This window comes from Chionomys nivalis, chromosome X (genome assembly GCF_950005125.1).
Source record: "Chionomys nivalis chromosome X, mChiNiv1.1, whole genome shotgun sequence".
Taxonomy (NCBI): Eukaryota; Metazoa; Chordata; class Mammalia; order Rodentia; family Cricetidae; genus Chionomys; species Chionomys nivalis.
In genome coordinates this window covers 73,264,998-73,291,415 of record NC_080112.1, presented here as the reverse complement: position 1 = coordinate 73,291,415, position 26,418 = coordinate 73,264,998, and the positions used below count along the sequence as shown (strand labels likewise).

General features: G+C 38.7%; 1 protein-coding gene across 2 annotated transcripts in view; it reads left to right on the top strand.

The window, feature by feature from the left end:
* Window positions 1-23,110, top strand: part of Nexmif (neurite extension and migration factor) — a 78,564-nt gene extending 55,454 nt beyond the window's left edge. Inside the window, exons 2-4 of one of the 2 annotated variants that reach the window (XM_057759163.1) lie at window positions 15,791-15,916; window positions 16,551-20,919; window positions 21,492-23,110. In XM_057759163.1, coding sequence (XP_057615146.1) covers window positions 15,838-15,916; window positions 16,551-20,919; window positions 21,492-21,585 — 4,542 coding nt within the window. In that variant the 5' untranslated portion in view covers window positions 15,791-15,837 and the 3' untranslated portion in view covers window positions 21,586-23,110. Of the gene's footprint in view, window positions 1-15,790; window positions 15,917-16,550 lie in introns of both variants that reach the window. The other variant, XM_057759162.1, reaches the window with a different exon arrangement.
* The last annotated feature ends 3,308 nt before the right edge of the window (window positions 23,111-26,418 follow it).

Genomic DNA, 26,418 nt, shown 5'->3' with positions numbered 1-26,418 from the left:
CTGAGAATTTGTTTGCCTTGGTATGGGCGGTCATTATGAAATTCAGTAGGTCAAAACAGGGAGATAAAAGGTGATAGATGATAGCTAGAAAATTAAAATAGTGCTAAATAGAATGATGCCGAATAGGTTTTGTACCTACCCCTTTTCCTTTCTGATGTACCTCATCTTCCCCATCCTTTTCTCTTATTCCTGGGTAGCCCGTTCATCGTCCCATGTAGAAAATTAAAAGAATGTGACAGAAATAGTTCCAAAGGGAGTGATAAGAACATAATAAAAGTACAGAAATGAATATTTGAGTCAAGCTAAGATTCATATCAAAGCAAGACTTGCTTTGGAAAATATACACCTATATCATTTTTATGCTACTAGTGACTTCTTTGTAGAACTTATTTCTCATTTCTCTTTGGCTCATGTTATCATCTAACATATAAACCAGATATTGAACACACGTAGAATATATTTGGCATATTTCTGTACTCATGTGACAGTTCTGGTCTTCCAGATTTCTATATAATCAATAGGGCTGAGGAGATTAGGGTGCTCAATAAAGACATAGGTTCATAGATTTTTATCAATGTTTAACTATTCTGTTCTTCACTGCTTAGAATATAACTCTATTTTAAGTACACATAATAAATAAGAAAGCCATGAAATCTTCTCTGAAGTTAAGAGAGATGATAAAGGAATTTATGAATGGCAAAACTGAGTTCCTCCACCCAGTCAATGGTAGCAGCTAGCTAAGAATTGTAAGAGCTAGAGAATCAGGGGGTTTCCTGAGTGATTGTGTCTCCTAGTGATATCAGAGGCTCCACCCAGAAAAATCTCACCAACATGACTGACTAAACATGAGCTGAACAAGGACAACAATAATAAACATATCGAGTTGAACTAGGGGACGCCGTGAGGCTTCTAGCCTCTACAAAGAACTACACACAACTAAGGAATGCTGAGAGCGGGAGAAACCATCTTCTCTGATGGATAGCACACCAGTTGGTTGTCCAGTACTGTTGGGAGCCAAACCAACCCATGACTTTCTCTATGGAGGCCCTGATGAAAGGGTAAAGGGAACATTATTTCTGTGTCTGTCTTCAGGAGAAAATATGGCAGGGTCCAATCTGGAAGGAGTCAAGGCTATGGTTTCTAGGGATCTGATTCTTCCCCTGGGGTTGTAGTTATCACTCCTGAGACAACAATGTCTTGAGGTGACCTGTATTTTCTTTGACAACATTAGCTGATCTAGCTCTCTGCTGACCTTGACCATTTTCCCCTGGTCCTACCTACTGTTTCTGTCTCTTATATTCCTCAAGCCATGGTCCTCCCACTTGACACCTAGCTGATAGAGACCCTTACTCATGGAGGTTCAGGTCAAGTAGTATCCAACTGTAGAGCAATAATGCGGGAGAACACATCAAGAGTGAGTACAGCCATGATAAATATATAAAAAGGGTAAAAAGAGTCAGACTAGGAGACTGGCTAAAAATAAAAATAAAATGAAAGGTGACCAAGGGGAAAAAAGGAAATGGCCAGGAGTAGCCATAGGACTGTGAGATTCAAAAGGTGCTTGCTTCCTTCGAATGCTTGCCACTCCTGCATTCCACTCCTTGTCATGGAGCACTAAAGAACTTAGGAAAGTTCTCTGTTTTTATTTTTAAACACTTCCCTTGGCTCCCTGAAGAAGGTTCTGTAAATTCAAAGATATGGACGTGTATAGGTAACAGTTTAAAGACAGAATATCACATACAAGGGCCAAGTGAGTTTCCCAGTGATGGCTCTGCACTGTAAAATTTGATATATGAGATTGCTTTAACCCACAGCATAAATGTGATTCAATTGTTATTCAAAACCCCTATAAATCTGGACAGTTTATTCCAAAACAGACGTGTGTGTGTGTATGTATCTCTCTCTGTGTGTGTGTGTGTGTGTGTGTGTATGTGTGTGAAGATTAGAAAAGAAAGCTAAATAATAAAGATAAAAAGCCCCGAGCTCAAGGAAGCCTGTCAGCTCTTGAATTACTTTCACTTTGCGATGCTTCAGAGAACAAGGGAAAGTTTCTTTCTTTATTGATGCAATCATAAAATCACCTAAAATGGCTCCTACGCATTTAGCTGAGCCAAGTATCCATACTACAGTGGGGGGATTTTAAAGACAAATGGAATAAAAAGAACATGGTGGGAATGCAGTGGCAGCAGCTATGCTGAGTTGGGAGCCCAAACCCAAAGAGATGCACAGCCAGAACCCCAGTGCAGAGCCCATAAGTGATGGTGTCAACCTACTAGCAGGCCACACTGGACAAGGAAGACCTGATGGACTCACTTTCTGAGGGCAACATGTGCCTCATAATCTTGGAGGTGAAATTTTGCAGCTCCTGAAGCAGCCAGAGGTGCTGGGTGATGCCAGTCCCAGTAAGGAAGCAGCTGGTGGTTCTAATGCTTTTGGGAACAGAGCTGATGACCTGACTGGCAGCCCAGGACATCCAGTACCAGACAAGAATGACCCTGGCATGTCTGAGGAAGGCCTGAGTCTCATTGGCTAGTTTCATCTTAAACTCCATGGACCCCACTGTAAGCACCTACCAGGACTAATTAAGCTATGTCTGTGGTGCCTGGCTCAAGACCAATCCTATATGTGATGGCCACTCATATGGGGAGGGGAGGAGAGGCTTCAGCAACCTCTGCAAATACAACCAAACCATCATAAAGAGCCTGCTCAAAAATTCCACTGCCAATATGAACGAGGCAAAAGGAAAGCCCAAGTGTAGAACCATGCATGTAAGAATGAAATGAGGATTGAGGGGCTCTAGGCCAAGCACCTGATGGAGCTTATTGAAAAGCTTGGGCAGGCCTTTGGTTGTCAATGTGGTGATTTCTCAGAAAATTAGGAAACAACCTTCCTCAAGACCAAGCAATACCACTTTTGGGTATATATCGAAAGGATGCTCAATCGTGCCACAAGGACATGTACTCAACTATGTTCATAGCAGCTTTGTTTGTCATAGTCAGAACCTGGAAACAACCTAAATGCCCCTTGACCGAAGAATGAATAAGGAAAATGTGGTGCATTTACACAATGGAGTACTACACAGCAGAAAAAAATAACGACATCTTGAATTTTGCAGGCAAATGGATGGAGCTAGAAAACATCATGTTGAGTGAGGTAACCCAGACACAGAAAGATAATTATCACATGTACTCAGTCATAGGTGGTTTTTAAACAAAAAGCAAAGAAAAGCAGCCTACAAACCACAATCCCAGAGAACTTAGACAACAATGAGGACACTAAGAGAGACTTACATAGATCTAATCTACATGGGAAGTAGAAAAAGACAAGATCTCCTGCGTAAACTGGGAGTGTGGGGACCTTGGGAGAGGTTTAAAAGGGAGAGGAGAGGCATGGAGGGGAGCAGAGAAATATTTAGAGCTCAATAAAAATCAATTAAAAAAATGCTGAGCTAAAAAAATAAAAGCTATCTACCTGAACAAAGATCCAAAGGGAATATAGAAAATTTAAGAGGTAGAATTTCAGGTATTTTTACTGTTTTATTAAATATTACAATCTTCACACTGTTGGGGAGAACTTTGCCCACAATGGGGACCTCAAGGCAGCCGACGGAACTTGCAAAAACTAAATAAAGAATTAGGCTGAGCAGACACTGCCTACCCTGGCTGTTTTCAACAGCCAGCCCTTCTTCCTGGAATTTGAACAAGTCCAGTGCTATGTTTGCATATCTGAGAGCTCCCAGGAAGACTTCAGCACTGACCTCCACATCTGCTCCTGCTTTCATGTCAGTATCAAATGTTCAGCCCTGAAAACATATATGCAAAGTAACAGGCCCCCCAAAGACATCAGCTGAACATGGCATATCATGTTGCAATAAGACTAGGTACATGATATTATATCAAGGCTGAGCGAGGCAACCAATAGCAGGAAGAGGGTCCGGTCACAAAAGCAGGCAAAAGAGTCATAGATACCCCCACTCCCACTGTTAGGAGCCCCACAAAAACAGCAAACTACACAAGCATAACATTTATGAGGGGACCTAGTCCAGACCCATACATGCTCCCTGCTTGTCACTTCAGTCTCTGTGAGCCCTGGTTAGTTGGTTCTGTGGGTCCTATTCATGTGGTGTCCTTGACTCCTCTGGCTCCTACAGTCAGTCCTTCATCCCTCTATTCCATGGGATTCCGAAAACTCTACCTAATGCTTGGCTCTGGGTCTCTGCATCTGCTCCTATCAGTTGCTAGATGGAACATCTCTGATGATGATTGTAGGCTCTGGTCTATAGGTATTGCAGAGTATCATTAAGATTCATTTCATTGACTTTTTTCCAGTCGTGTTTGATTCTATCCGAGGTCTATGGCCTCTCCCACAAGTTCTGTGCCACATTTACCCCAGCACATCTTACAAGCAGGACAAATTGAAGGTTGAAGGTTTTGTGGCTGGTTTGGTGTCCTATTCCCACCACTGGGAGCCTTGCCTAGTTATAGAAGATAACTTGTTCAGGTTCTGTATCCCCAATTACTAAGAGTCATCCATAGGGTCACCCTTGTATATTCCAGGGAGTTTCCATTGCACTAGGTTTCTACCTATCCCCCCAAATGTCCCCCTATTCCAAGCATCTCTCCCTCCCCCAACCTAATCTCTCCCATTTCCATCCCAGCCTGCCCCCAGTCCACTGCAAAATCTATTTTATTTCCCCTTCACAGTGAGATCTATGCAGCCCCCCTTGGGCCTTTCCTTTTACTTAGCCTCTGTAGGTCTGTGGATTATAACATGATTCTCCTTTACTTTTCAACTAATATCCTCTTATGAGTGAGTACATACCATGTCTTTCTGGGTCTGGACTATCTCTCTCAGAATGATTTTTTTCTAGTTCCATCCGTTTACCTGCATGTACCACATTTTCTTTATCCATTCTTCAGTTGATGGATATGTAGGTTGTTTCCAGTTTCTGGCTATTACAAATAAAGCTCTATAAACATAGATGAGCAAGTGTCCTTGGGGTAGGAAGGAGCATCATTTGGGTAGATGCCCAGGAGTGATATTGCTGGGTCCTGAGGTAGATTGATTCCCAGTTTTCTGAGAAATCACCATATTGATTTCCTAAGTGGCTGTTCAAGTTTGTGCTCCCACCAGCAATGGAGGAGTTGTTCCCTTTGCTTCATATCCTCACCAATATGAACTGTCACTTGTGTTTTTGATCTTAGCCATTCTGACAGGTGTACAATCTGGCTGCAGCATCTGTTATCCTGATGATTGCCAGGCTGATTTGGCTGATGTGACTGCTAGGCAGGTGTCCCCTTCCTCTTTCACTGCTCCTTATGCATCCCTCTCAAAGCCAGCACTAGGTTGAATAGGATGAACTTCCCTTAATTGAGAAGGACCAGTCTTTGAGGTATATGAGTAGTTGTACTCCCCTGCTAGAACCTCTGAACAAGCTCTCAATGTCTACATACACCTTTTTAAAATTTTAAACCATTAAGTACATATTTCTAACCTAGATCCTTGAAATCTTGTGATGTATCAGAAATTAGCATAAACAAGGCGGAATTATAAATTAAAATGCTATCTGCTTTACTAATTCTTCTGCTGACTAGAATTTGACTGGGAAGAATGGCTATGAACAAAGCTAGCTAGATTGGCCTGGAACACCTTCTATGGACATGTTTGGCACAGCAGTACTGTCTTTTTGTTTCATTTCAGTCTCTGACAAAATCTGTAGATTACCTACCATCAGTACCAATTTCCTAGTTGATTGCTCATTTTCCACTGTGACAGCTATGCCCAAGTTAGTTTCATTATCCATGTGGCACATGACAGTCTTAATATTCACCTGCTTTATTCAAATAAACATCCTGCATACAGACTTTTCTGAGGCTACTCTGGTCTGAAACTCACCTGCTTACAATGTTCTTTTCACAACCATGTGTTCACTTCTCTACCTCTTTCTTCTATGTGCTGACTACTTTCCATCACCAAGGCTCTACAGCACATGTCTAAAGTTCTGCTGAATGCTAATATCTCTTTTCCTCTTCTATTTCCTGATCCCTAATTCTAGGGATTTTTTTTTTCGTTTTTTACATTTTACACTTAACCTTTATTTCCTAAAATACCTCTTTGTCTTTTTTGTGACCAAGTCTCACTCTGTAGCCCAGGCTAATCTCAAACTGGTGATGATCATCCTGCATCAATTTCTCAAGTGTTGGGATTAGTTATGAGTTAGCATGCCTGGCCTTATCTTCCTACATTTGTCTCTACCATTATCACTGGTTCTAATGTTCTTCACCACTTAAAACTCTGTGGTGTCCTTCTGAATAACTCCACAGCATAGTTTCAGTATGTATTATCTGCTGTATCTTCATATACATACCAAATTTGGCCCAATGTGTACTGTTCCCAAATTCCCTCTCTGCTTTTCACACTATTCAACATCATTTTAAAGCAAAGTTTACAGAGTACAAACCACACTCTGAATCAGGCTCTTTAGAGATAAGGAGTACCATATAGCCTTTTAGGTGATACCAGACATAAAGAAGTGATGGATAACCACGAAAGAGATCAAAGATTTTTGAGATCCTAAAGGGCAGAGACTAATTTTGTTAAGAGCGGTAAGAGTTAAAGAATGTGTCAAAGTACAGTTGAGTAGGGAAAAGGCCAGAGGATGGGAAAGAACTGAGAAAGGAAAGGCATGCCTGGCAAAGAGAATTGCCAGTGTAAAATGCCTAGAGGCAAAAAGGTCACAAATTAAGAGAACATAATATAGATTGTTATCCACAAACTGATGACAACACCTCATTGCTGAACACAACACCTACACAACTCATTGAACATGGAGAAGTCGTATCGGTGCCTTCACACAGCCTTCACCCCTACATTCTAGAATCTTTGTTACAGGAAGATACTCTGCATAATAAATACCAAAATAGAAACCACCAACCCAGCCACAAACCCTTTATCTACAATGTTGTGCTGCCTGCAAGATATTCTAGGGCAAAGGTGACACAGAGCTTATGGGAATAGCCAGCCAATATCTGATTTAACTTAAGGCCCACTGCTCAAATGGAATCCATACCTGACATTGCCTAGGTGACCAAGAACCTGAAACTAGATGGTCCAAGGATGTTGGGTAAAACCAAATACTACTGTTCTACTAAATAACATAGCAATAAAATGACTGATAGTGACATTCTACTATACTCATAGATCAGTACCTTACCCAGCCATCGTCAGAGAAACTTCCCCCTGCAGTAGACAGGAAAAACTACAATGATCCCAGGCCTGCACAGGTCTGCTCCAGGCCCTCTGTATATATTTTGGTTTTCAGTTTAGTGTTTTTATTGGATTTTTCAGTGTGCAAACGAGTGGATCTCTGATGCCTTCTCTTGAGTTCTTTTCCTTCTGTTTTGTACAAAATTGGTGTGTTAATTTTTGTTTTATTGTATGATATTATATTAGTTAAAAAAGAACATAAAAGCAAGAATATTTAGATTATTGAATATAGGAAAAATATAAACAGAGTAAAAAGGAAATAAGACTTAAGAAGTTGAATTCTGATTTAGATGAACATTATATGCAAGGCTAATAGAACATTTTAAAGCCAGTCATCATACCTATGATTTTCTAGCACTTCCTTAGATGATAGACTGAAATGCGAGATTGGATAATTTTTGATACTTAAGTATATTGCTCCTTTATATATTTCATAGAACATTAGTTCTTAGCAATAATAAATATTTGTATGAAACAGTGTTTCACTACTATGTTTTCCTGAAGAGAGTAAAAATACAGGTCAGTAACACAGAAATTTGCATTTGTATAGCCTTCTTGTAGGTAGAGGTTGAAAATGGTAAGAATTGGGAAGAAAACACTTTGGTTTTTTAAGACTAGAAAACTGATATTTTTATTAAAGTCCTGAGTTATTCTCATGGATCTGCCATTATGTTCATTATGATATTAGCCACATAACTCCTCTTTCTGTGTGACCTTTCTGGTACTAAAAATAGACCTTCTTGAAATTAACAATAAACATAAAAGACTAGAAGACACTAAGGATTGAAATCTACAAATAATGCATTGATTAATTTATTCGTTTATTTTAAATATGCCTCTGTCTTAATTGAAATAAAATTATATCACTTTTCCCCACTTCCCAACCTTCCTCCAGCATATCCCTCCAACCTCTCTCATGTCCCAACCACCCTCAAGTTGGTAACTTCTATTTCTTTAATTATTCTTGTTATAAATGCATGTGCACATGTGTGTGTGCAAAAATATATAAATACAACCTGCTGAGTCCATTTTTTGTTTGTGTGTATATAGTTTCACGACTGCCATTTTGTATTGGACAACCAATAAGGGTTGGTTGTCCCTGGGAGAGGCTAAGTCTCTCCAAGCAGTCATTAGCTATTTGTCATTCTTTGTCTAAGGATTTTCCCTTCCCATATTAATATGTTTATCACAAAGTAGAAGCTATGAGCCCTGGTACATGCCTCTTTGTTCAATTGATCTTTTACTTTTTTGTACAGAAGTTTTTAGTTTCATGAGATCCCAATTGTTGATTGTTTTCTTGGTTAGGTTTATAGATGGGGAAGGGAGGGTGTTCGTGCATGTGCTTGTTTGTATATGTGTGTATTCTCTGTGTGTGTGCTTGTATATACTTATTGAGAATGGGATTCCCCAATGTCCTTATGATTTTCTAAATTCCATTGTTATCTATTATATTTTCTCTCTTCATTTGTAATTGCATTAATTTTAATTATTTAATTTTTAAGTAATGGCAATAATGTCTGCATTAACTGTTTCTCCTGGCTAAGTTGGCTAAGAGTTTATTAATACTATTTATTTTTCCAAAGAACCAGCTCTTTGTTTGATTCTTTAAATTATTTTGTTGTTGTTACTGTTGATATCTAGCTTTATTCCATTGTGATTACATAGAATATAGAATATTATTTCAACTTTCCTTATTTGTTAATACTTACTTTGTATCCTAATATGTGATCAATTATTGAAAAAGTTCTATGAGCTGCTGAGAATATATATTCTTTAATGTTCAAGTAGAATGCTCTATAGATGCCTCTTATATTTATTTGATTAATGATATTATTTAAGTCCAATGATTTTCTGGTTGCTTTTTTTATTTAGATAATCTGCCTGTGATAACAGTAGAGTACTGAAGGCACCCACTATTACTATGTTGATTTTAAATCTACTAATTTGTCTTTTATGGAATTTGTTGCACCTGTTTTTGGAACATATGTTTCAAATTGTAAGGATTTTTTCTCTAGTATGTAGTTTCCTTTCCTATCTCTTTAGACTTGTATTGTTTTGAAGTCCATTTTAAGTCTATGTCTCCTTGTTTGTTAGTTCCATTTGCTTGGAATATCTTTTTCTATCCTTTCAACCATGAGGTGATGTAAACAGAGATGGCCTTTTGGTTTTCTGGCCACACAGAACTGAATAATCACACAAAAACAATATTAATATTTGGCCACAGCTCAAGTGTATTTCTAGCTAGCTCTTATATCTTAAATTAACCCATTTCTATTAATCTGTATGGCCATGAGGTTGTGTCTTACTGGTAATGTTCTGGTGACTCTCTCCTTCTGCAGCTACATGGCATCTATTTGTTTCCACCTTCTTTTTCTCTGCATTCAGTTTAGGTTTTTCACCTACCTATATTCTACCCTGCCCTAGGCCAAAGCAGGTTCTTTATTAACCAATTGTAATAAAACATATTCATAGCATACAGAGGGGAATCCCACATCATTTTCCCTTTTCTGTCTAAATAACAAGGAAGATTTGAACTATAACATAGTAAAATTACATATAGCAAAACAGGTATCAAGCAAGAATTACACTTACAATATTTAGTCTATTTGTATCTCGCAAAATTAAAGAAAATATTTTATCATCTATTTTATCTTCATGCATCTAAAATTTCATATCTAATTTATCTTTTATCATAACTAAGAAAAACTGTAACTATAACTATCTGTCTTCATCTCCATCAAAGATCCCAGAAGGTTATAACATTACCTAAGTAAACAGGAAGTGTATTGTAAACAATCTCCAAAGTTCTAGAGTTGACAGAGACAGTCACCCAAAGTTCTGTACCATTGGGGCATTCATCTTCAGCCTACAGGTCTATAGTATCCATCAGACTTTTCCATGAAGCAGGAAATTTGAAGGACAGTTCTGCCTATATTGGCAGTTTGTCAGTTACTTTCTTCTGTGTCCTTTAGAATGTCTGGCAGACTCTTCCATGAAGCAGGAACCTTGAAGGAATGTTTCACCTTCTTTAGGCAGATTCAGCAGTTATTTTTCTGTGGATCCTGCATGTCCAGTTTATACAGAACACCATTAAGCAGTCCAGGCAAGAGCAGTTTATTGTCAAAATGGCTAGCCTTGTCACACTGTGGGCAAATTCCATAACAAGTTTCTTCAATGTCCATCATCCTCACTGAAGTAATTGTTGCTGCCAGAAGCAGACATGTTTCACTGTTGGGAAAAGTATAGGTTCTTAAACCTTTTAAATGACATATTCTATAGGTCTTTAAAGTGTTGAAGATTATCTATCAAACTGAAATATATCTCTGTATATCTAGAAAATCTAACATGACAAAAAGTTTGACTATAATAAATCTATTAATCTGTAATTTTAACTATACATTTTCAAATGAGCTGCACAAACACAATATCTTAAACAAGAGCAAAAATACATATACACAGTGTAACAAAATTTACTTTAATAACAATAGACCAAGCTCTATACAAATGCAAAATATTCATCTCTATATCATTTATAATTATTTATAACCAACTCTTTTAAAATGAAAATAAAATTTATAAACAATCATTTTGGAAATTTGGGCATTGTTTTTCTCCAAACTGCTTCCTGCTGCTTTGGGGCGAAGCATTCTTAGGGTTCATGGAGACCTTTCAGAGGGTCTCATTCCATCAAACCACATTAGACTAGAAGGAATCCACAGGTTCTCATCTTCTGTGGAAACAAAAGCAGAACCTCTTTTCCAAAGTAACATTTTTTAGACTCAAATTTTGAAGTCAAGATACCTTTATGTTGGTTTAGCTTAGCAGCCACCACAATCAAATGTCTCTCTGCAGTTAGCTCATTAACAAGCAAAAATTCAAAGAAAACACAATAATATATATATATATATATACAATCTAGATTCTCTGTGTATATTCCACCTTTGCATGGCACTTTTTTACTCTCTTTACTACTTTAATCTATGACTATCTGTACTCTTTTATATTACTTTTAAAACTATTTCTTTCTATAATTGCCTATAGTCATTTTGTTCTTTTTTTCTTAAGCCTACATATATTTATTTAAACATACTATGATCAGTTCAGAGGTTTATTTCTGTCTGAATGTGTCTTTATTGAGTATCTGTAATCCTTTTTTGATCACTGTTGTAAACTGTTAAGCAGGCATGGCTAGGACCAGAGCACCCATTTTAACTGTTTGTTCTAAGCTGCTTAGCTTTCCAACATGGCAGAGGTCCATTTACTGCCAGCTCTGGAAGCCATGTTTACCACCCCAACTCTAGAAAGCAATTGGCCCATGCTGCTACCAAATAACTTGCAGCAAGCTACCCACAAACCCCATTCAAGAAAGACCTCCTGAAAGATTCAGAACAATTTATGCTACCAGAATGAACCAGGAAGTCATTTCTTAGAGAAACCATGCAGGTTTTGCTGCTAATGCTGTCAGGAAGTCGTTTCTTAAAGGAGTCATGCCTCTGCTCAGCAAACAAAGCCAATCTGAAAAAAAAAAGAAAATGTGGCTACCGAGAAACTCCAATTGACTCCCATCTTGTGGATCTAGAAGCCACTTTTTCAAGATTTCTTATGCTTTATGTGGATGTATGCTTCCAAACATTGGGTGCCATTTGTAAACAGAGACTGCTTTTTGGTTTCCCAGTCACCCAGAACTGAATAATCACACAAAACTACATTAATTATAATACAGTTTAGCATACAGAGGGGAATCCCACATCAGGGTGATATCTGTCCTTGATGCTGAAGTGTGTTCCTTCAAGGCAGCAGGAAGATGGATAGATAGATCTTGTTTTATAATCCAACATGTTAATTACTGGGGAAATTGAGATCTTTAATATTGAGAGTTATTATTGGACAGTGTTTAGTAATTCCTGTTATTTGTTGTGACGTTGCTGTTTTCATATATCTCTTTTGATTAACTGTTCTGAACTTGCTTATATTCACTATGATTTCTTGAATGTGTTTGTCCTTCACTTTAGACTGGTGATGTGGGAGTGTCATATATCAATCTGTTGATTTCACTGGTTAATTAATAAAGAAACTGCTTGGCCTGAGAGGTTAGAACATAGGTGGGTGGAGTAAACAGAACAGAATGCTGGGAAGAAGGGAAGTTAGGCAGACGCCATGGCTCTCCTCTCCAGGCACATGCCATAGCTCTCCTCTCTGAGATGGATGCAGGTTAAGAATATTCCCGGTAAGACACACACCACCTCATGGTGCTACACTCATTAGAAATGGGTTAGTCAAGATGTGAGAGTTAGTCAAGAAGAGGCTAGATATAATGGGCCAAGTAGTGTTTAAAAGAATATAATTTGTGTGTTGTCATTTCTGGGGCTAAGCTAGCCATGCGGGAGCCGGGCAGGACGAAAAGCAGGCCTGCCCACAGCTTCTTCAACAGACTGCATATTCTTCCCAGTGAACTCTATAGAACTGGTTTAGTGGTCACAAATTCCTCTAATATATTTTTATTATGGTAAGGCTTTATTTTTCCTTAAATTTTAACTGATAGTTTTGCTGAATATGATAGTCTGTGTTGACAATTTTGGTCTTTCAGAACTTGGAATACATATTTCCAGGTGTGTCTGGCATTAAAGTTTCTGTGAAGTAATCAGGTTTATTTTGGTGGACCTGTTTTTATAAGTGATCTAACAATTTCTTCTTGCAGCTTTCAATGCCATTTCTTTAGACTGTATTTTTATGTTTAGCATTAACAATTTCTTGGGGGCATTTCTTTTCTAGTGTGTCTATTTGGTGTTGTATAGGTCCCTTCTACCTGGATGGACATCCCTTTTTCTAAGTTTAGGAAATTTTCTTCTATCATTTTATTAAAAATAGTCACCATGCATTCACTGTGGCATATTTCATTTATACCCATAATTCAAATATTAGATATTTTCAAGGTATTTCAAAGTTCCCCTGTGTTTTGCTTATTTTTTAAATTCTATTGTCCTTTACTGAGTGATAGAGTTCCTCTTCACGCCAACACTGTACCTTCCACATGACCCATTCTTTCAGTAATGGTTTCCAGTGGGATTTTTATTTGACTTATTAAGTTTTTCATTTCCAGCATCATTTCAATTTGGATTTTAACAATTCTTTTGATTAAATTGTATTTTCATATCTTGAATTGACTTCCACATTTCATTCAGCTCTTTGGTTTCCTTAGACTGTATGCCAATCCTCTTTGAGTTGTTTGAACACAGTTATAATCATTCTTTTGAATTCTTTGTCAGGAAGATCTTCTCAGTCATTTTCATTAGCGTTCATTACTGTGAGATCGGTAATGGTATTTGGGAGTGCTATATTTGCTAATTTTCTGTTGATGTGATAAAACATCATGGCCAAGGCAACTTGATAGATGGAAGGGTTTATTTGGCTTATGTTCCCAGAGTGATAAGGTTGTCATGGAGAGGAATTGTGACAGTAAGCAAGCATGATGGCTGGAGCTTGAAGCTGAGAGCTCACGTCTTGAACTGTAAGCAGGAAGTAGAGTTAGTTAACTCTTTTAAACTCTCAAAGCCTGTCTTAAGTGAGGTACTCCCTCCAACGAGGACAAACCTCCTAAACCTACCCAAATAGCCTACTAACAGGGTACTAAATACTCAAATATCTGAGCCTCTCGGGGACATTCTCATTTAAACCACCACAGGGGGACATGTTCTGTTTTTTCATGTTACTTTTGTCTCTATACTAGAATTTGTGCACCTGAAGTAGTTTGTTAGTTGAATCATTTTTTTTCTTCAAAGCACCTTTCTTGTTTCAGTGTAAGCATATATAACATCCATGAGAGCATTAAGCTATAGAAGGTTGAGGACAGGAGCTCTCAAGAAACTGGGTGCGGTATAGAGGGCTAGGACTTCCCTGGAAATACTGGGAAACACTGGAGGAACAAACTTATAGTGTCAGGAGTAGTGTTCCTAATCTGAACTTTGAGGATAGAAGATTCTTAGGGAGACAGGTGGCCTGGAAGCATGTGGAAGCAAGATCCCAGAAGAGTACAGAGTCCCATGAGGATAAACAAAGTGAAATATACCCAGTGACTCAGAGAAAGGGATGCTCTATAAGTTGGAAGAAGAGACTGCTTGGCACGATAGGGAAAGAATGTTTCAGAAGAGCTGGTTGGAATTATAGGATGGGAAGGAGCAGAATCTACTGATGATGTAAGAAAGGGAGTTCCCATAGTAGCCATGTAGTCTGTGGAGTGGAGAAGAATAGGCCTACCTGGCTACAATGGTAAAAGAAGTTCTTTCTGGTGGAGGAACAGGGCAGGTCTGTAGGAAGAGAGTGAATGGCTCTACCTGGTAGGTACCAGAAAGGGAAGTCCCAGAGGTAGCCAGGCAGGTTCATAGGGTTAGAAATAGTAGGCATACCTGGTGTCTCATAGAAGGTAGGTCCCAGAGGAGTTCATTGGGCCCTGGTTTATTTTGCTTTGTTTTTGAGTCATGGTCTCACTATGTAGACCAATCTGACCTCTAACTTGCTTCTGCCTACTGAGTACTAATAATTACAGGCATGTGATGGCATATGGCCTTATTAGTGTGTGCCTTTAAATAAAGGGAAGAAAACTTGACTGGGAAGAATGTTTAGGGATAGAGGTTAGCCGAAATGAGTAGGGATTTATGGAAGTGGCACTTGATGGTCATCTTTATCTCAGGTAGAATGATCTGTCGTATCCAATCTATCTAATACCCAAGTAAATGGGCAAAAATGAAGAGCTATAGATGTTTGTACTGTGTCTTAAAAGTGTCACACAAGGCTGCAACCTTTTCACAAAATCTTGATCTTAATTATATTCACATTTTAAAAAATCTTGATGTGTTTTAGAGGAATGGTTAACAAAATTCTATTGAAGTCAAATCAAGAAACTAAGGAGTTTTCTATCCCTTTCAACGTTAGAAATCAAAGTTTAAGACACAGAGAAAATAAGTGTGATATATAGGTATATATATGAATATAGATACAGATATAGATATATAGATATAAATATATCAAAAAAATGAGGGCAGGAATTAGAGAGGGAGTGAAACAAGGAGAGGGACATGGTAGGATCTGGAGGAATGAAAGGGAATATAGCGAAATGATGTAATTATATTTTAACAATAAAAAGAAATTAACTATGAATGTATAAATGTGAATTGGTTTGTCTTTAAAGAACTTTCATCCTCTAAAGTAGAAACAAAGTAAACAAAACTAATTTCCACATATATACACATTATTTAGTTATCCTAGACTTTGCATATTTCCTAATTGGGCAGCTATAATTTAAGCTAATTTTTTACATTTCACTGCTTCCTCTGGTTTTTGGTCTTGGATAATACAGTATATAGTTGTTGGTAGGAAATGCAAGTACCTTATATGGTAGGTGTAAACTCAAAACCCAAAACAGCATAAATAATGAAGCCGATGGAGAAAACCGATCCCAGTGAAATAACATGTAAAATACAAAATAAGACAAACTGAATGACTAACATTATGTTTTTCAAATGTTCAGGTTGAAGGACATTTGAAATTGGGATGAAACAGTAAGAAGCTACATCCATGGATAACCAACAAGATAAAGTCATTGCTGCCTCAGCCGATGAAGAAAACAGTCTGATTAATGGGATCAAAGAAAATGGTAAGAGAGTTTAATTGCCATATTAACATTATTTTTCCTGGTAGTCTTTTTAATTTATGTAGATTTTCAGTATATAAAAACTTGAGACAGGTTGAATCCAAAATATATCAAAAGTTGATGTAAATCTAAACTTGTCAAATCTTTAACCGAGCTAGAAGAATCCCTGAGAGTTCTCAGATAAATCAGCTTGGGCTGTCAAATCCATCTGCTAAATGAAGTTCCTCAAAGTTGCTAGTAAATTACAAGTATGTAATTCACTGGGAACCTCTCTAACATAAGTTTTCAAGTATGGCTATGTGTCTCATAGCTGAAATGATGAATGGCACCCTGTGCCTTTCCCCCTCTGAGAGCTTTGACTTTTCAATTGATCCATCAGTCCAGTTCTTTCACTATTTCCGAGGGGCTCTATCTTTTCTTCAAGAAGAATCTGAACCTAAAAATGATTATTTTTCACTAGTATGAATTTTCAGTATTAAATCAGGGTTATTTTATTACTATTTTGGTGGTGATTCATAAAGCTAGAGAAAAAGGCTCTGATATCCAGGTGTTAGAAACTGACTAAGAAAAAGAGACTTAATGAATCTTATCTAAGATCTTTAACTTTATTCATGTTTTTTATTTCCTTTTTCTCTAGACTCAGAGGACCAGGATGTGGCAATGAAGTCATTTGTAGCTCTAGAAGCTACTACACCAGTCCAACCTATACCAGTGGTACAAAAAGAGCCCCCAATGTTTCCTAGGGGTCTCCTACCTCTGCCGCCTAAGAAGCCCTGTGTGCAGAGCCCTCTGTCTCCTTTGGGCCTCATTGAAGCACCTGATCATTCCGCTAATAGCGCTTCTGTGAATGCCATCTCCCTCACATCTGGAGTTGCAAAAGGCCTGAACACATGGTCGCTGCCCAGTGAGTGTGAGAAAGCGCCGTTTGCCATCATGGAGCCCGCAGGCATGTCGGCTCTGAATGGAGACTGCTTCATGCAGCCAAGCCGGACTTGCCTAGGTTGCTTCATGGAGTCAAAAGAAACAGTAGATCCTGAACCAGGAATCAGTCTAAAAGTCAGTGATCCAAATAGAGATTATGAAACATGTGCAGTCTCTGATATAGGGATTCAGTGCATTAATGCTGGAGAAAATATGAAATATGGAGAGCAGCTGTTTTCAGACCAGCTGTTAGGCTTTCCCCTGCATAAACCAAGGGCAGGAGACAGGCGAGAAACTGAAAGGCCTGACATTGACTTGGAAGATCCAACTCAGAAAGGTTATTATGAGGCATTACTGTTAGATAAGTGCAATACAGAAGAAGCTTTACTGGCAAACTCCAATCAGGATTGGGGTTACTTTGAGACTTTTATTAGTGAGAGTAAGATTGAACTACTTGACCTCTGTTCCAAGAATGAACTGTCTGTTAACCTTTTCTCCGAAGAAGATGTGGATAACTATATGTTCGATGATGATGAATCAACACTGGGCAGTGATGTCTGCTCCCTCAAAATTCGATACGAGTCCTTTCAGGACAATGTTCGAGATAAGACCACCCTTCTGATGCAGGAGGATGCCCAATTCAATTTTTTCCCCAGTGTCTTTACTACATGTCCCAAGAGGGAATCTAAGAGTGGAATCCTCAAGCAGAGCAGCGATTTTTCTCAATTCAAGGTCCCCGATGTGAGCATCATCTGGGGAGAGGAAGATAAAAACATGGACAAGAAAAAAGACAAAGAGGAAGTGCATGAAGACAAAAGTATAGAGAAAAAAGATGAAAAGGATAATGAAGAAAAGCCTGAATTAAATAATAAACCATGCAGTGGGCCTGGGGTAGAGCAATTTAAGAACCTAAAGCCGGACCATCTTACTAATTCCCTGGAGACATCAGGAACTTTCAGTGATGATAATTCCTTCATTGAGGTCTCATATGATGCCATGGGGGAGATCAAAGACTGTAGCCGCTATATGTCTCGGGAAACTAATTCTGGAAGCTCGTCTTCCCAGCAGAACTATGGACTGAGAGCCAAGAGAAAAGTCAGATACAGTGAAGATTATCTATATGATGTTGACTCACTAGAAGGGGAAAAAGTAAATGAGAGAAAGGAATGGCTTCCAGGTGGTTCGAAAGAAGAAGATGATGATGAATGGTGTCCAAAAAAGAGAAGAAAAGCAACCCGCAAGGAGCCCCCTGTTATTATCAAATATATCATCATCAATCGTTTTAAAGGTGAGAAGAACATGCTGGTGAAGCTAAGTAAGGTAGATGCCAGTGAGACAACAGTAAATTTGAGTGAGAATCAGCTCAGTAAGTATGCCAAGTTATCACCTTTGAAGGGCTTCTGGCAAAAGAAGAAAAAGCAGAGAAACAGCAACACAGACGCCATCAAAACACCCTTATGCCAGAAGCAAAGCTTTGAACCAGGTAACTTTGAGGTGTCATTCCTGCCACCTGCTCGTAAACGAAAATCTAAGCTTGGCAACAGACACAGGATTCAAAAGATCCAATCCATGGAATCTTCAGCAAGCAGTAAGCAGGTTTCATTCTGCAGTGATCAAAAACAAGCTAGTAATCACAAAGAAGAAGGCAGCTTCAAAGGTACACCAAAGTCAGCACCTCTTGCTGCTCCAAGCTGTGCCAGTGGGTCACATTTACGTGGCATCATAGTCCCTGACTCAGTCAAAGTCAAAACTCAAGACTCAGAGTTTAAGGGGCCAGAAAGAAAAGTGCTCAACAAAATTAAATTTAAAAGTGAAGCTAGGTTAAAATCCAAAAAAATCAAAACCGGACAAGAAAACAAACCAGTTCAAATGAGCCCTGTCTTAGAAGACCAGTCCTCCAAGGCTAATTTAAAGAATGAAGTCATTCCTGGAACCTCAAACTGTTCCCATCTGTCTGAATTTCACGAGACAAAAGTTAAGAATTCCACTTTCTTACCAACCACCTGCTCTTCTGAAATGCCTTTATCTTCTGCTAATGTTGCCACTGATATACCTGTTATCCCTGGAGGGTATCTGCAAACACTGTTAGATGCTTCTGACTTGTCAAATAATACTAGTATCTCATACTTCACCAGCCATTCTCCAGATCAAAATGAAGCCAGCCTTGCTCAAATGGAAAAATCATTTGTACCTCTCCAGTCTTCTCAGGACTGTGTGCTGTCCTCATCTTCTGAGTCTGAGCTGCAACAATCATCTCATGACTTCAAAATGGAAGCAAGCAACTATGGAAGCATGTGGTCCAACAAGGCTACATCTGGCCCACAAGAGTTCATGACTGAAGTCTCAAGGGAGATCACCACAAACCAATCTGATGAATTCGAAGTGTCCCAAGTAGTCTCCATGGAGAATAACCTCACAACTCTAACATACAGTCCTGTCTGCCTCAACAATGTCAGCAATGGTTGCAACAAGATTCTGTATGCCTCTGTGCAGGACTCTCATCTCCCATCTGATGACTCTTACCAATTGTGTCACTTTAATAACGGAGAGCTCTGCTTTCCTTTCCAGCAGCCTCCACTCAGTACAGACGATGACAGCCGGCTCTTTAACTTTGATTCAATGACTCCCTTTTCTGTCAGTTCAAGCAATTATTGTCCCTTAAGCTTGAAATCCTGTGAAAACGATGGTGATGATGAGATCACTGATGACTTCTTGGCCCACTGCAGCCCGAAACTGGTGATCCAACAGAGCATTGATGAGATCGCACCACTAAAAGAGTCCACTGACCTCCTCGATATCTCCAACTTCACTCCTGACAAGTTCCGCCACTCTTCCCTCTCAGAAATGTCTCCACCGGACACACCCAGCCTTTCTCCTCAAAGTACCAGATGTGAGAGTGTCAAAACACTAGGAACCATGAAGGCATTCCAAGAGGGTGTCCCAGGATCGTTGGGCAGCATGGAGAAAATCAAGTGGGACTGTGGTACCCTTTCACAACAAGTCCATGTGGATGATGCCTTTACAGTAAATAACCATCCGTTTCAGTTCCATATGTTCGATGATGAGGACTCTGTTGGCCTGCTCCAAAAAAACCCTTGCCTGTCAACCTTTGACGAGTCCGCTGGACAAATCAGTGCCAACAACAAAGTGTCAAAAGCAAAAAAGAAAGTTTCACCTGGCAAGAGTGGGGCTGTGAGCCAAAGTTCTTCACAGAAAAACGCCAAGAAAAAGTCCCCCAAAGCCAGCAACAAAGGGGGTGAAAAGCCACCTAGCAAAACCTCCCGCCAGGTTTCTAAATCAACAAAGAAAGGGAAACATGTGGCTGCTGTCAATGAAGAAAAAATGCAGACTGGGAGTGGCCGTGGTGGGGGCCAACCCAACAGCACAACCTCCAGTGGAAAGACTGAATGTATTCAACATGGTGGTCCTGTTGCCCCTGTGAAGATTCCAAGTCAGAAGGGACTTTCCGGAGACTGGGCTTTGGGAAAGGAAAGCAAGCCAGCCTGGAATGACATGAGTACAGTCACTAATACCAACAACCTTCTGGATGATGACCAACGGGAATTTCAAGAGCCTTCCTATATCTTGTCCAACATTGCCTCTGGTATGGCAGATGTGCAGAGATTCATGATGGCCTCCATAGAGCCCCTTTGGGAACCCATGGAGCAGCAAGGGGAGTCCAACACATTCTACTCCCCTGATTCCAATAGCCTGAAATTAAAAACCCTCAAAATATTAGCTGGTACACCACAAGAATCTAAGAAAAAGGTTAATAATGGGTCTTCAGGAGCTTCTAAGAATCACAAATCAGTCAAAGTTGTGAGCAAAAGCAACGGGAAAGCAGCAGTTGCTGATCCTGGTCGTGAAGACATGCCTGGCTACAATGAGGACTCTCAATCTACCTTCTTTGATAAAAAGTACAGTAATGTGAGCACTTCAGGCAATAATGGACCAACACACAAGAAATTATATCGTCACAAAGCCAGCTCCAAGACCCTGCGAGATGAGAAATATAAGGGGAAACGTGTGGAACGAGAGCAGGTCCACAAGGATGAGGCTGGGACAGCTTCTTTTGAAAAACTGAGGTAATACTGCACCATAATGGCTAAGAAGAGATGTTTCCTTGGCTTTCCTACTACCTGCTGAGTCCAGAGTTCCTCATTTTTCCCTCTTGAAAGCAGAAGTTTGCATGAGAGACTCTTTCCTATTCTCTTCCTTTTTCAAATTAAAAAGATAAGAAAAACGTGCATGGAAATCCCTGTTCCTTTAAGCCACTCAAAATATCGGCCAATTTTGTTGTGGCTAGGTTAGGGATAAGTTCTAACAGAGGCTACATTTTCCTCTTATTCTGCATTAATTATTGCTTATTAAAAAATAGAACTAAAATATGCTCTTGATTGATTTTTGGAATGGAAGGGCTTTGCAATAAAGACAGATTCTGAACAACATAATCAAAAGGTCATGTAGACAAAAAGCCAAGATCATTTCAACAAAAGAGCATTACTTGTCAACACACGGCAATTAGGAGTACTTTCTCTATCATTCTGCATCAGACGACATCTAGTATGGTGTCAATATATTTATATGGTATGATCCCTTTGTGGACATACACTAAAACTTACTAAGATGGCATAAATTCTTTGATTATTTTCTGCAGAGATTCCAACTACAATCTCTTAAAAGCAGAAAAAGCATTTTGGGTTTTACCTGTGTTTGAAGAAGAGACTCACATTTTCCAGAAAGACATTTAATGTTTGTGTTTTATTTCTTTCAAAATAAGCTTTGTGGTATATATGTTGACCTGTAAGTGCTTAAAGAAAAATTTAAATTGTGGGAATAAGTCTTTGAAATCAAACTTTAATCTAATGTTCTGTGTAAAAGACTTTAAAAGTCATACAGTTGCACAAGTAGTTTATGCACTGTTTGCCCACAAGGAAAAAATGGAAAACACTGTGCCAAACTACAAATAGGTAACTGTACTGTATATAGTTTTACTTCTATATCAACATTTGGTTGTGAGTATTTGGGGGGACTTGTCCCTGTTAATTTACTAGAAACATTCCAGTGGTTCTTGCTATTAAGCACCCCCACTTTTGTGGCTAGCACCTGTAGATCACAGTGGAAACATATGTTGTGTTATAAAAATGACCAAAACAAAGGAAAATGTTTGAATTGTGCCAAATCTTCTTACCTCATCTCCCACATTCACCCCATCATCAGTGATTATTAAATCTATATGTATATACACGCTCACACATGTGTATACAATATGCATGTGTGTTTACATACATACACACATCCATGCATACATTCTTTTGACTGTTTTAAACTCTACTATCTTGTGTGGAAACATGAACAAGCAAGGCACAATAAAGATTTGTTTGTTCCTAAGTCTAAGGATTAAAATGTTGGAAAGGCTTAAAGGTCACAACAGCTAAGTCCATCAGGGACAGAGTATTTGCATTTACAGACCCTTGTACAAGGAAATAAAATAGCTGCTTTGAAAGTTTGTTTTCCAAAGCAAAATCTGTAGCGGAAAGTAATTTAAAGTGCAAAGTTATATTGCTGATACTTTATTCTCAGTTTTATATATTTTATAATAGTCTGGGATAAATTATAAAATAGCTATAGAATTGACACTAATAATAAATGAAATACATAGATTGCTTTTATTTAAGTAGTTTCCTAAATGTTTTATTCCAGTTTTATCAAAAGTGCACTCACAACATGGCTTTAGTGTTCTTTAAATGTTGAGCTTGCAAAGCCAATGTCATTTTTAAAAATGACATCGCAGATTGACAAAATTTTCCTTCCTGTTTTTAAATACATATAGATCCGGTAAGTTGAACAATATGTGGAAACAACCAATTGAGACCATCTAGACATAGTCTGAGGATGACTACTCTTGGATACCTTATAATAAACATAAATCTCAAATTTTAATAATTTTTAAAAATCACATTTTTGGTTCAGCCTTCCCTTCCACTACCTTAAAAAAAAAACTTTCACAGTTCCAACATCCCTCACTACTAGCCTTTTCTTCCCCTTTTTTCACCACTTGACTCCTAACATTTGCTCTCTTTTCCTTGCACAGTTAAAGGCCTATGTGCCTGATGACTGATGCACTGTGGCACAGATGAGATAATGGATGTGAAAGCGCTTTGTAGATCCTAAGTGCTATACCAATATAGGGGATTAATATTATTAATGTTGTTGGTTGTTGTTGTTGTTGTTACTATTCTTACTAATATTGTTACTAACCTATTAACTTGTGAATATAGAGGCTGGGGTGGGAGGGAGGAGGATAAGTGGGTGGGGGAAAGGGGAACTTAACAAAGCAGGGAAGATGTTTCAAAAGAATTTTTTGAACAAAATAAGAGCAACCTACCTAGTCATTGACACATAAATCTATTCACAGAGAAGCAACGTTTTAAAGTAGAGAGAAATGGAAAGGAGCTTATTGTGTATATAAGTATATACATTTCCCAGTCCATGATTCCTTTCACCAGCTTACTCTACTACTTACAGCTAGGTAGTAAAATGAACAAGCCCATGATCTAGATTGTGTGTTCATAACATCAGTCTCTTTTTGTCTGTGGGGATGAGTGGGTGAGGAGAAGTCTGTGAGGAGAGTTCAGGCACATTCCTAGGCTTTGACACTGTGTGCAGTGAGCCCTAGAAAATTACTTAGTGGAAAGGCACCAGCTGAAACAAGTCTACTGCCCTACACAGCCATCCAAAAGAGAAAATAATCAAACTAGAACACTTTTTTCTGTTTCTAGATACTTTGATAGCTAGCTATTTGCGTGAAATGCTATGGCTATATTCTAGGAACCGGTCTTTTTGTTTTTGTTTGTCCTGTTTTGCAGCTGAATTTTTGCTTGGAATCACCAACTCAGCCTATATTGTGATCCCCAAAACTCCAGACCTCAAAGTCATCTTGCTGGCTTACAGGAATGGAGTGCTTTCGATGTAACCAAAAAGTGGAAATTAAAAAAGAAATAAAGAAAATGTTCTATGAGTATAATGTGTTTTTATAAAAGTAAATATGGGAGCAGTTGTCCCAGATTTTTTTTAAAGCATCATGATGTTCAACTTTGGAGAATTGGGTAAGGATGGGGTAGGATAGCTTGAAACTGTTGGAAACAATTTCCTTTTCAGAACCTTATCATCAGTCCTCTTTCAGTTGCTCCTATGGACACCACTAAGGGCCAAGTTTCGGGCATGGTTCTTATCTTTCTCCAAAGAGAACTGCCATTTGAAAGCACCTTCTTATCGACCTGCTGTGCATTGTAAGTTTTTAACATATAAACTAGTGACTTGTAACCAGTCATGTTGTACTGAAACCTAACAAGAAAGTGAATTTGAGAAGGGAGCAATAGACTAAGGCAGAGATGCGTATTGTCTTCACTATCCTATGCTCTGCATTGTTGAGCACTTCGCATTCTGTTGGCCCTGTCTCTGCTCTCAGAATTCCTTTTCTTTCTGTCATAACAGAGTAGGCCAGACTTACTGGAGAGCTCTTATTCAACCAACTGCCTTAGTGGAGTGAGTACCAATGGATGAAAAGAGTGTTTTGCCCTGTGGTTGATTTCTTCAAGTCAAAACTCCTGAATTTTCCTTGGTCTGAAATTTCTGATTACTCTCTTCTAACCTCTCCTTTCTGAGAAACTGCTTCCTATCACTGCCTCCTCAACAGAGTCTCCTTTAACCTTTACTTTCCTGAAAATTTATATCCTCTGTTATTCTTCTTCCTTAACTTTCATCAGTCTTAGAATTTTTCTTCTTGTATAGCATTAGATTCAATCTCCCAAATTGATAGAATCTAAGAACTTCAGCTAGAGACTAGTTTAGAGGGCTACCTTCCTAGTCTTAATCACTCAAAACACACACACACACTTGAGAAAAGTTGGAAACTGCTTTCTCTTGAAGATGTATAAGGACAGGTCCAATCTCCTATTGTGGTTAAGTGCTGTACTACATGGAACAAGAGTGCAGATACAATGGCCCCAGCCAAAGTTCTTCAGGACTTTGAAGGTTGTATAGGGACCTGAATAAGTAGCTTGAACCTGTAACCACCCTCTATGCTTCTCCATTGTCTCAGATATCATCTGCTTCACATATGCTGCTTCCTCACAGCTTTCCCTACTGACTTCTTGCTGCTCTGTGCAATTATGTGTTAAGGCCTTATCTTTTCCTCAATCTTTTCAAATTTTCTGCACTACTGTGTCCATCACTTCTTTAGCCATCACTCTGAAGTCCTGGGTGCTAGGTGGGCTTTTGTGACAAAATTTTCACCTTCTCTGACTCCTTTCTTTGCTGGGAAGAATCATTGGGGGGTGGGGAATACAAAGGAGGGTGTGTGTGTGTGTCTAAGAGAGAAGCATGAAGGACGCTTCAAATGCTGTAATCAGCTCTCATCCTGTGTTATTTCACATGCGTTCTTGCAGTTCTCGTGAATTTCCATTTTAGTTTAAATTAGTGTTTACTGCATAAAGGAGAAAAGCATATCCAAGGACCTCTTAGTCAAACTTGCTCTTACCAAACTGAACTAGTGTGATGGAGATGCACAATTTACAGATTCTCCCAGAACAGTTCTGAGAAATAAAAAGAGTCAGAGCCGAGTTTCTATACTCAAGAGGGAAATGGAACACTAGCTAGTTGCTAGAACTAGAAATGTTTGTTTTCTCCTGTATGACTGAGAAGTTGTCAAATTTAAGCAGTTTTTTTTTATTTGCAGAGTTTTTAAATGCTGCCAATCATCACAAAAATATCTCCTTTTATAAAATAAAACCAATGTGAGTTTTGTTTTCTAATCATAAAATTCACTAAGCCAATAGTTATATTTAGAAGGCTTAGTACCAAAATCAAACATTTTCATGACAAATAGAGGTCTTGTCAACCTAATGTAGGCTAGGGATTTTATAAAGATTTCTCAAAGACCCAAGTAAAGGAGAAAAAAAATTAGTTGGGCTGTTTAATTTGGGAAACACTGTCATCAGCGTGAGAGTCCTCAACCAGCATGAGGTTGTTTTGGTGACTACGCAGGCTACCCTTCAAGGCACATTTTTCACTCAACAGCAAGCAGTAGCTACAGTCATGAAGCAGAGATCCCATTGCAGCTATATGATACTTGAGGTGTACTCTTGGTTTGAGAATCATAGCTAAGTGATAAAACACTGGGGAAGGACACTATAAGAGAGAGGTTTAGTAAAAGTTTTAAGGAATGAATGAGGCTTTTAAAAAAAAATCAGTGTTTGGGTAAAAGAATACTAAAGATAGTTTGGGGTAAATAAATACTAAAGACACTAAAGAAACACTCACCCATATGATACGGAAAGTATGTCTGTCTATTCAACAAATTTAGGGCTTTCTGAGTCTCAAGGACAGCCCACTGAAAATGAAGAAAGGTTACCAGGCATGGTGGCTCATGCCTGTAATCCTAGGCAGGAGGATTGCTGAGAGTTCCAGGCCAGTCTGGTTTATGGTATGAGACCCAGTCTGAAAATTTTTAAAAAATTAAAGAAAGGAGGATGAGGAAGGAAGAAGGGAGGGAAGAAGGGAAGAAAGGAAAGGAGAGGGAG